Source organism: Mesocricetus auratus, unplaced genomic scaffold (assembly GCF_017639785.1).
Source record: "Mesocricetus auratus isolate SY011 unplaced genomic scaffold, BCM_Maur_2.0 Super-Scaffold_100707, whole genome shotgun sequence".
In the NCBI taxonomy this organism is placed as follows: Eukaryota; Metazoa; Chordata; class Mammalia; order Rodentia; family Cricetidae; genus Mesocricetus; species Mesocricetus auratus.
The window spans coordinates 7,501,928-7,514,066 of NW_024429269.1; the positions used below are offsets into that span (position 1 = coordinate 7,501,928).

The 12,139-nt window shown below is 40.5% G+C and overlaps 1 protein-coding gene across 5 annotated transcripts in view; it reads left to right on the forward strand.

Annotated features, from left to right (window-relative positions):
* Tnfrsf19 (TNF receptor superfamily member 19) overlaps positions 1-3,360 on the forward strand; it is an 86,336-nt gene extending 82,976 nt beyond the window's left edge. For all 5 annotated transcript variants that reach the window (XM_040740580.1, XM_040740582.1, XM_040740578.1 and 2 more), the window contains exon 10: positions 785-3,360. In XM_040740580.1, the coding sequence (XP_040596514.1) occupies positions 785-793 (9 nt within the window). In that variant the 3' untranslated portion in view covers positions 794-3,360. The remainder of the gene's footprint in view (positions 1-784) is intronic.
* The last annotated feature ends 8,779 nt before the right edge of the window (positions 3,361-12,139 follow it).

The following is a 12,139-nucleotide window of genomic DNA, read 5'->3' on the forward strand; positions in this document are numbered from 1 at the left end:
ATGATAAAATGAGGATGGCTTGCTTCCTGCAGTTTGTTACTATAGCATCAGTTGGCCAACATATTTGGTATGAGTGTTTCCCAGTATTCAAACAGACTGGTTTCTAGATAACCTCTTTACCTAGAAATGCTTTCCTTAGGTTTACCTATGTTACCATTGCAAATTAGTAATGAACACATTGCCAAGTGACAGTGCATGAAAACAAGGTTCTAGCCCCTTCCAGAAGGATTGAGCTGGCAGATGCCTGGTCTCTTTTTGAAGGGAGGCCACACTTTCTGTGATACAACCCTTTGTTGAGGGTTATCATTGTAAGAAGACTGTGTCTATTCCAGGGAGACCATTAAGAGCCATCCTAGTCTCTCTGTCTTTGCAAACATCTGACAGGAATGGAAGCCTGAGGTTCTGTGACTGAGGTAACAGATAGGGTAGCAGTGTTCACAGGCCACCCTCATTTCTGGAGACCATGAATGACTTAGCTACAAATGTTTTAGGAAGCTCCATATTGAAGGGGTGCCTTCAAATATTTGGGTGAGGTTGATGACCAAAAGAAATGGCTTTTAAGTTGTGATTCTTATAGCTTACGGTATCACCTTTCAAGTACTCAGCACATACTGGTCATCGTGTTGTTACAAAACTGTTACTGCTTTCTCAGAAGACACAGTAATGGATGCTTGAGTATGTGATACTACTCTTAGTAGCTACTACGCACAGTTTTAGAATGATCACACAGCAGCTTTAATTAGAAGATGCCATTTTCCAAGCCTTTTCTCTATTGGTGTTTTAGGACGCCTGAAGGCCATCTTCCTGAAGTGGAGGTATGGCTGTGGACACGCCTGTGTTGAGGCTTACAGACTGAGCAGTCCTGACCTTCTACGGCTTCTGGAAGCAATAATAATCTGAACCAAGCTGGCAGCATTTCCAGCCTTTCAACCAGTTGCTTCTGAGCCAGACCAGCTGTAAGCTGAAACCCCAGCGAGAAACAAGGAGAGACCGTAGGCGTCCTCAGGACCCGCACTTCTTCCGCCATCAAGAACTTTAGCTGAGGGCAATCTGAAGGACCGATGGGTGGAATGTGCTGCCTGCGAAATTGTGGGCATGGCAGGACCCAGCCTGGCTCCTCCTTACGTTCATGGTGAATGTGGTTTCACAAGTCCCAGAGTATAAACTTTCATAGATGTTCTCTTTCAGAAACGACCCATTACCCTATGGAAAAGCTGTGGCAGATTCCTCTCTTAAATTTTAGGTAGAACTCTGGGGATTTCTATTGAGAGAAAGTGACTTTCTCATCAGCAGAGTGGCACACATCAGTGGGTTGAAGGGACTTTGTAGCCCTGCCTAAATTGTGGTTTGGTGAATTTGACTAGCCTATCCATTATGAGCAGCTCTTTTGGCCTCCCCCCGCGCCCCAAGTGTGTGACAGAGCTGACAGGAGAGGAGGCCTGGGTTATAGAATGTGGCTGTGGTGTGGCTAGAAATATGGCACAAGGGGAAGAAAAGGAAAGGGCATTACTCTACTATCCAAACCACCTACTATGCGTATCCTGAAGCCTGGCTGTGCGTACTAGGACTGGTGACTGTGGAAATGTATTAGGTCTGTTTACGAGGCCCGGATTTCTCATATGGAAAGGAGATATTTATAAACATAGTAATCTGTGATCTGCACATGAGCTTATATTAAAGGCTTCAGCACATCCAGTGTGCTACTGACGGGTCCTTCATGAGAACCCAGTGCATATTAGAACCAGATGTGGAAAAGTGTGGTTGGCAGACAGTTTGGGAGAACAGGCTCCCTGGTGCCATGTGTCTAACCAAGGCTTTGTAACACTCATGGTGTTCTTATGTGGGGGGTGTTCTGTAAGGTGTTCCATCTTCTTCCATGATGGTGTTTGCCTCCCAGAACAGTCTCTAAAACTAAGAAAGAACTACGACTAGTTTTTCTCTCCATCTTTACCCTATGGCTTCCTTGAGCAGGATTTGCTTGGTTTGAATTTATGTCATCTGATTTGGCCTCTGCCTTTCAACCCTTGTCTGTTGCTCTGTTACTTTTATCCTTTAAAAAGCTAGGTCTATGAGCATCAGGGTGATAGAATTCACTAGTTTTGACGATGCCCTGCTTAAATCGGGCTCTTTTACCCAACCCTGAAACCAAACATCGAGATGCTATTTTCCTAGACTCTTTTATCTTCTGTTTCCCACCATGGTTTTCTTTCTTTGTAAGATATGAGTAGAATTTAATGAGCCCCTTCCTGTGACCTCTCTATTCATTATTATAGCTTTTGATGTGTGAGTTGTCTGTATGTATTGCTTCTCATGACATCTGTTCTTTTACCAGATGTAGGAAGAACACTGCCAGAGTGTTCCATGGTAGTCCATATCTGCTTTCATGTCCACGTGGTGCCCAGTCATAACCTATTGGCATTTTGTTTGTGTGTCCCCAACCCTTATGAGAATTTGTCTTTAGGAAAGTCATAAAATATTTAGGATTTAACTAGCTTGCATCCACAAGGATGCAAGCTGAGCTCCCCTGAATGGCCTCCTCATAATGCACATGTGTATGCCATTGTTTGCAACCCAATCATCTGTGTTATGACAGAGGGATGATCAAAGCCAGAAGGGTTGTGTTCCTTTGTGTAACCTGAATATATTTTCCACATGCCGAGCCCTGATGGACTTCAAAGATAGACACAGGATTGAAAGCGAGACTTTGGCCCCGAATTCCGAAACCTCACTTTCAATCAGAAGAGAAATGCTGAGGGTTAAAAATTGATTTCATCTGATACTGCATTTGGAAAATCCTGGATTATCATCAGAAAGGCCGACTCCTCCTACTGGCCACTCTAGAAACATGCAATAGTGTTTTACATTTTATGCTCTAAACAAAAGGGGAAAACTGCAGCCTGCACTCTCGTTATTGGAACATCTTACAAGGCTGTTTACATGGGAGCTGGAGGGCTGATGTCAGACACTGGAGAGGCATCTAGGCATGGGGGCACCAGCAACACCTTTCACATGGCAGAAACAAGGACAAGATGGAGACAAGGTTTTTCAGAACAGTCAGGGCAAGTCATGTGTTTTCTATTTTGAATATATGGAATATATTTTGAATTGCAGGGTTTTCTACTTTAAAGAGTTACTGCTGCTGTTACTTAGAATGAGCACTGCTGTCTGTGTCAGAAGAAAAGGAACAGAAAAGGAAAAAGAAACACTCATTGCTTTTAAGATAGTTTGTATCAGCTTAGATATCATCACAACTGTTTTACATACTGGAATTTATAAATTGTAAGCTATCTCTTTCCAATACAAACCTTTTTTTTAATGCTTTTTAAAAATTGTGAATAAAATTGATACTTGTTATTCTTAGTTACTTGTCAAGTAAAAATAATTTTGTGATTGTGGTTATATTTTACTTGCTTCAAAAATTCACCTGAATGTCATAAATCATGGAAAGTGACACACAAGTCACAGTGAGGGTACACAGAGCCATTGCAGAGGACACAGAGTCATTGTGAGAGCACATAAATCACTGTGAAGGTCACACAGTCATTGTGAAGATAGCACACAGTCATTGTCAAGGTAAAAAGAGTTGCTGGGGTTCACACAGAATAATTGCAAAGGCACAGAACTCTTTGTAGGTATACACAAAGTTATTGTGAGGGTCACATAAAGTCATTGTGAGCATTAAAAGGAGTCATTGTAAAAAGCATACAGTGTCATTTGGGAGGGCACTCAAAGTCATTACAAGATCACAAAAAGTCATTGTGAAGATTAAGCAGTCATGTTGGAAGGCACACAGTCATTGTGAAGTACAGTTACTATGAGGACACACAAAGTCATTTGGAGGGAACACAAAGGATTGTGAGGGCACACAAAGTCATTGAGAGGCCAAAAAAAGTCATCCACAAAGTCATTATAAAGATACATACAGTTATTGTAAAAGTGAGGGCACAGAGTCATAAATATTCATAATGAAAACCAAATAGTAATTATGAGTACAAAGTCATTGTGACATCACATATAGTTATTATAAGGGCTCAAAAGTCATTGAGAGGATATACAATGTCATTGTGAAGGTCACACATTGTAGGGCATAAAAATAATTGTGATGGTCACATGGATTGTGATAGTACACAAGGTCATTTGTGAGGACATTCAAGTGATTGTAAGTTCTCAAAGTCATTGTTTAGGTCACACAGTCATTATGAAGGAGTACAAAGCCATTGTGAGGGAACAAAGAATCATTGAAAGGTTGTTATTTCTGAGGGCGCACAAGTCATGGTGATGGTCACAAAGAGTTTTGTGAAGATTACACAGCTTCATTGTGAGGTCACACAAAGTCATTACTTGAATCATACAGAGAGTTGTTAAGATCACAGAGTCATTGTAGAGGTCATAGAGTCATTGTGAATGTCACAGAGAGTCATTGTGAGGACACCCAAAGTTATTGTGAAGATGCACAAAGTCATTGCTTGGATCACACAGAGTCATTGTCAAGGTCATATAAAGAAGCATTGTGATAGTTACACACTCATTGTGAAAGTCAGACATAATCATTGTGAGGGCACATGAACTCATTGTGAGGGCACACAAGTCATTGTGAGGACATACAAGTCACTAAAGTCAAACAGAGCCCTTGTCAGAGTCACAGTCAAATTTTATTGTGAGGGTATAATGTCATGATAAAAATCAGAGATTCATTTGAGGACACTTAAATCGTTGCGAAGTCATACATACTCATTGTGAATATCACACATTGTCATTGTAATGTTGAACAAAGCCATTGTGAAGATAACAGTGTCTTTGAGAAAGAACACAATGTAATTTTGTGAATCATATGGAGTCATTGTAAGGGCACACACAATTGTGAAGTCACACATAGTCATTGTAAGGGTACATAAAATTATTGCATGAGTTACTATGCATCTCACACAAAGTCATTGTTAAGGTCATACAGAATGCATGTGCATTACACAGAGTTATGAAGATATATCTCATTGTAAGGGGATAACAGTGTCAGTAAGGTCACACGGAGTCACTGTGAGACCACACAAAGTCCTTGTGCGGGAACACAGAACCAGTATGAGGACACAAGTCATTGTGAGGGTACATGATATCATTGTAAAGGTCATACAGTATCATTGTGAGTAGCACATATAGTCATTCTGGAGGGCATACAAGTCATTTGAAGTTCATATGATGTCATTGAGTATCACAAAGAGTCATTGTGAAAGTTGCATAGTCATTGTGATGGCATACAGAGTCATTGTGATGGTCACACTGAGGTTCTGTGAAAGCACAAAGAGTCATGAGGGCACACAAAACATTCGTTGTGAAGTCAATACAAACTCACAGTGAGGGCACTATGAGTCATTGTGAGGACACACAAAGTTACTGTGAGGGCACACAAGTGGATGAAATGCTTATAGAGTAATTGTGAGCATAACAGTAAGTATGAGGGCACACAGTCATTGTGAAGACACACACAGTAATTATAACGTTACACAGTCATAGAATCTTTGTAAGGGGACATGAACTAACTCATTGTGAAATCACTCAAGAACTCATGAAGGACACAAATTCATTGTGAATGCACACAAAAATTACTGTGAAGGTTTCACACAATCATAGTTGGGGCACAAAAGTCATTGTATGGATCACAAAGTGTCATTATGATGTCACATATAATCATTGTGAGGACATACAAAGTCTTTGTGAGGGCACATACAATCATGTTCAAGATACATAATTCATTGTGATATCACAGAAAGTCATTGCAAATGACTCACAACATCATTGTCAGGATCACAAAGAGTTCATTGTCAGGAGCCCATAAAGTCATTATGAGGACACATAAGTCATTCCTAAGATCACAAAGTGTCATTGAATATCACATAGAGTTATTGTGATGGCTCACACACTGTGAGGGCACACAAAGTTATTGTGGAGGTCACACAGAAATATCATGGATGCACACAAATTATTCTTAGTGTAAACAAAGCCATTTGGGGGAGAGAGCACAGTGTCATTCTGAAAGTCATAGAGATTGTGATGGCACAGTCATTATCAGGGCACAGAAGTCAATATGATGACACACAAAAAATGGGAAGGGTATGTAATGTCATTGTAAAGGTCAAAAAGAGTCACTGTGAAGAGCCTACAAAGTCATTGTGAGGTCACTTAAAGTCATGGTCAAAGTACACAAGTAAGTAACTACAAAAAGTCACGGGAGACTGAGCCTCTCCTCCTGGTGGGAGCCATGCACCCCAGATACCTGGCCTTCTCTTCTACCAACGGAACCAGGGGACCAAGAAAACCAGGCCCTGTAACTGTGCCTTCCTTGTAGTGCCTGGGGACTGCTACAGATCCTCCCCTCCTAATGGGAGACACCCCCCCAAATACCTGGCCTTCTCCCCACCAATGGGACCAGGGGACCAGGTAAACTAGGCCCTGTATCCAGGCTTGCCTTTCAGTGCCTAGGGACGGTCTGGGGACTGCTACAGAGCCTCCCCTCCCGGCGGGAGCCATGCACCCCAGATTCCTGGTCTTCTCTTCCTCCAACAGGACCAGAGGACCAGTGCCTGCAGACTGCCAGTGGGAGCCTACCCATCCCAGATTCCGGGTCTTTTTCTCCAACCACGGGACCAGGACTAGGGACCAGGAAGAGAACTACCAGAGTATTGGACTTGCTTGCACCCACCAAAAGGGAACTCTGTTCCCCTAACCACCAGACCAGTAAGGGGCTCTTTCTGCACCCACTAGAAGAAGAGATGGGAAAGAGACAATAAAAAAAACACACTCAGCAACAGAAAAACAAATATGACACCGCCAGATTCTAGAGACTCCACAGCAGCAAGACTCCAAGATTCCAGTGAAAATGAAGCAGAAGAGAATGACCTTAAAAACAACTCCATGAAAATGATAGAGGCCCTAAAGAAGGATATAGGAAAATCCCTCAAAGAAATGGAAGAAAAACAAACCAAAAAATGCAAGAAATTGTAGAAAAAGCAAAGCAAAAACTGAAAGACATGGAAGAAAAGGCAAACCAAAAAATGCAACAAATGGAAGAAAAAACAAGCCAAAAAAATTCAAAAAATGCATTAAATGGATGAAAAGACAAAGCAAAAACTACAAGAAACAATTCAAACAGTGCAACGGTTGAAAACTGAAATAGAGACAATAAAAAAACACAATCTGAAAGAAGGCTGGAAATGGAAAAGCTAGGCAAACAAACGGTCAGGTACTACAGATGCAAGCATAACCAACAGAATACAAGAGATGGAAGAGAGAATCTCAGGAGTTGAATATACACTAGGAAAAATTGATTCATGGACCAAAGAAAATTTTAAATCCAACAAATCCCTAACACAGAACATCCAGGAAATATGGGACACAGTGAAAAGACCAAACCTAAGAATAATAGTTATAGAAGAAGGTGAAGAAACCCACCTCAAAGGGGTTTTCATAGAAGAAAATCATAGAAGAAAACTTTTGCAACCTAAAGAAAGACATGCCAATGAAGGTACAAGAAGCCAACAGAATACCAAATAGAGTGGACCACAAAAAAAGTCCCCTCACCACATAATAATTAAGACCCCAAATATACAGAATAAAGAAATAATATTAAGAGCAGCTAAGGAAAAAGGCCAAGTAAAAAAAGGAAAACCTATCAGAATTACACCTGACTTCTCCATGGAAACTCTGAAAGCCAGAAGGTCCTGGATAGATATTCTACCAACACTAAGAGACCATGGATGCCAGCCCAGACTACTATAACTGTCAAAGCTCTCAATCACTATAGATGGACAAAACTAGATTAAAGCAATACATATCCACTAATCCAGCCCTACAGAAAATTCTGGAAGGAAAACTCCAAACCAAGGAAGTTAACTACAACCAGAAAAACACAGGCAACAGATAATCCCACTTTACCAACAGCCAAAAGAAAAAAGGGGCGGGATTCCACACATAATTCCACCAACAACAACCATTCCAAATCAAAGAAGAATGAGCAATCAATGGTCATTAATATCCCTCAATATTAATGGATTTAACTCACCCATAAAAAGGCACAGGCTAACAGAATGGATTCGAAGACAGAACCCATCCTTCTGCTGCATACAAGAAACACATCTCAGCCTCAAAGACAGATATTACCTCAGAGTTAAAGGTTGGGAAAAGATTTTCCAATCAAATGGACCCAAGAAACGAGCAGGGATAGCAATCCTAATATCTAACAAATTAGACTTTAAACTAAAATTAATCAAAAGAGATGAAGGAGGTCACTTCATACTCATCACAGGAGAAATCAACCAAGATGAAGTCTCTATTCTGAACATCTGTGCCCCAAATACAAAGCCATCCACGTTCTTAAAAGAAGCATTACTTAAACTCAAAGCACATATAAAACCTCACACACTTATAGTGGGAGACTTCAACACCCCACTGTCCCCACTAGACAGGACCACAAGACAGAAACTTAACAAGGATATGAAGGACCTAATCGAAGTTATGACCCAATTGGGATTAACAGACATCTATAGAACATTCCATCCAAACACAAAAGAATATACCTTCTTCTCAGCTCCACACAGAACCTTCTCAAAAATCACATACTTGGCAACATAGCAAACCTCAAGGGGTAAAAAGAAAATTGGAATAACTCCATGTATCTTATCAGACCACCAAACCTTAAAGTTAGAATTTAACAATAACACAAATCTCAAAAACCCTGCAAACTCATGGAAATTGAGTAATGCACAATTGTACTACTCCTGGGTCTAAGAAGAAATAAAAAAAAGAAATTAAAGGTTTCCTAGAATGCAATGAGACTGAAGACACAACATACCCAAACCTATGGGACACTTTGAAAGCAGTGCTAAGAGGGAAGTTCATAGCACTAGTTGCCCACATGAAGAAACTGGAGAATAGTTACACTAGAGAATTAACAGCACAGCTGAAAGTTCTAGAACACAAAGAAGCAAACTCACCCAGGAGGAGTAGACTCCAGAAAATAATCAAACTGAGGGCTGAAATCAAAGTAGAAACGAGGAAAACAATACAAAGAATCAATGCAACGAAGAGTTGGTTCTCTGAAAAAATCAACAACATAGTCCACACTTACCAAACGGGAGAGTGTGAACATGAAAATTAACAAAATCAGAAACAAAAAGGGGGACAAAACAATGGGTTATTTTTTATTTTTTAATGAAAACCTGTACTCCACAAAATTAAAAATTTAAAAGAAATGAACAATTTTCTGGATAGCTATCACTTGCCAAAATTAAGTCAAGTACAGATAAGCAATTTAAATCGACCTATAACCCCTATGGAAATCAAAAGTCTCCCAACCAAAAAAAGACCAGGTCCAGGTGGCCTCAGTGCATAATTCTACCAGAAATTCAAAGAACAGCTTATACCAATTCTTCTCAAAGTATTCTAGGCAATAGAAGCAGAAGGGTCTTTGCCAAACTCTTTCTACAAGGCCTCAATAACCCTGATATCCAAGCCAAACAAGGACACAACTAAGAAAGAGAACTTCAGACCAATATCCCTCATGAACACTGACGCAAAAATACTCAATAAAATATTGGCAAATCGGATACAAGAACACATAAAACAATCATTCACCACTGTCAAGTAGGCTTCATCCCAGGGATGCAGGGATGGCTCAACATATGAAAACCCATCAACGTAATCCACCATATAAACAAGCTGAGAAACAAAAATCACATGATCATCTCACTAGACACTGAAAAAGCCTTTGACAAAATCCAACACCTCTTCATTATAAAGGTCTTGGAGAGATCTGGGACAACAGGAACATACCTAAACATAATAAAAGCTATCCAACAGCCAACATCAAACTAAATGGACAGAAACTAAAGATGATTCCACTAAAATCGGGAACAAGACAAGGCTGTTCACTCTCTCCGTTCCTTTTCAATATTGTACTTGAAGTTCTAGCTAGAGCAATACGACAACAAAAGGAGATCAAGGGGATTCAAATTGGAAAGGAAGAGGTAAAACTTTTACTATTTGCAGATGATATGATAGTTTACATAAGTGATCCAAAAAACTCTACCAGGGAACTCCTGCAGCTGATAAATACTTCCAGCAAAGTGGCAGGATACAAGATCAACTCAAGAAAATCAGTAGCCCTACTATATACAGACGATAAAAGGGCTGATAAAGAAATCAGAGAAACATCACCCTTTACAATTGCCACAAACAACACAAAATACCTTGGGGTAACGCTAACTAAACAAATGAAAGACCTGTGTTGCAAGAACTTTGAGTCTTTAAAGAAGACCCCAGAAATGGAAAGATCTCCCATGCTCTTGGATAGGTAGGATCAATGTAGTAAAAATGGCAATCCTGCCAAAAGCAATCTACACATTCAATGCAATCCCCATTAAAATACCAGCAAAATTCTTTACAGACCTTGAAAGAACAATAATCAATTTTGTATGGAAAAACAAAAGACCCAGGATAGCCAAAACAACCTTATTCAACAAAGCAACATCTGGAGGCATCACCATCCCTGACTTCAAGCTCTATTATAGTGCTGTAGTCCTGAAAACAGTTTGGTATTGGCACAAAAATAGACAGGGTGTTCAATATCAGGGTGTTCAATGGAATCGAACTGAACACCCTGATATTAACCCACACATTTATGAGCCTCTGACCTTCCACAAAGAAGCTAAAAATATACAATGGAAAAAAGAAAGCATCTTCAACAAATGGTGCTGGCATAACTGGATGCTGGCATGTAGAAGAATGTGAATAGCTCCATGTCTATTGCCATGCACAAAACTTAAGTCCAAATGGATCAAAGACCTCAACATAAATCCAGCCACACTGAACCTCTTAGAAGAGAAAGTGGGTGGTACCCTTGAACAAAATGGTACAGGAGATTGCTTCCTGAACATTACACCAGTAGCACAGACAGTGAGGTCAACAATTAATACATGGGACCTCCTGAAACTGAGAAGCTTCTGTAAGGCAAAGGACACAGTCAACAAGACAAAAAGTCAGCCCAGAGAATGGGAAAAGATATTCACTAACCCCACATCTGATCTCCAAAATTTACAAAGAACTCAAGAAGCAAGTCTCTAAAACACCAAAGGACCCAATTAAAAAGTGAGCTACAGAACTAAATAGAGAGTTGTCAATAGAGGAGTCTAAAATGGCTAAAAGGCACCTGAGAAAGCGCTCAACATCCCTAGCCATCAGGGAAATGCAAATCAAAACAACTCTGAGATACCATCTTACTCCTGTCAGAATAGCTAAAATCAAAAACATCAATGACAGTTTATGCTAGAGAGGTTGTGAAGAAAAGGGAATACTCCTCCATTCCTGATGGGAGTGCCAACTTGTACAGCCACTTTGGAAATCAGTATGGAGATTCCTCAGGAAAATGGGAATCAGCCTACCACAAGACCCAGCAATTCCACTCTTAGGCATATACCCAAAAGATGCACATTCATACAACAAGGACATCTGTTCCACTATGTTCATAGCAGCATTATTTGTAATAGCCAGAACCTGGAAGCAACCTAGATGCCCCTCAACTAAAGAGTGGATAGAAAAAATGTAGTACATTTACACAGTGGAGTACTATTCAGCAGAAAAAACAATGGAATCCTTAAATTTGCAGGCAAATGGATGGCACTAGAAGAAACCATCCTGAGTGAGGTAACACAGTCACAAAAAGACAAACATGATATGTACTCTCTCATTTATGGATTTTAGACATAGATCTGGGGAGTGCCAGCCTACAATCCCACTGCCAGAGAGTCTGGGAAACAGAAACTTCATTCAATGACTGATGGAAGCAGAGGCAGACTCCTACAGCTAAACACTGAGCTGAACTCAAGGAACCCAGTGACAGAGAGGGAGGACTGATGAGCAAAGGGGTTAAGACTGGGCTAGTTTAACCCCCAGAAACAGCTGCCTGACAAGGGTTACCTCTTGAATCTCAGACTGATGGCTGGGCATCTAGCATGGGACTGATCAACACCCCTTGAATGTGGGCATCAGTGAGGAGTCCTAGGCAATCTATTGGGCCTTGGGCAGTGGATCAGTATTTATCCCTAGCATACAAATGGACTTTGGGTCCACATCCCACAATGAGAGTTGCACT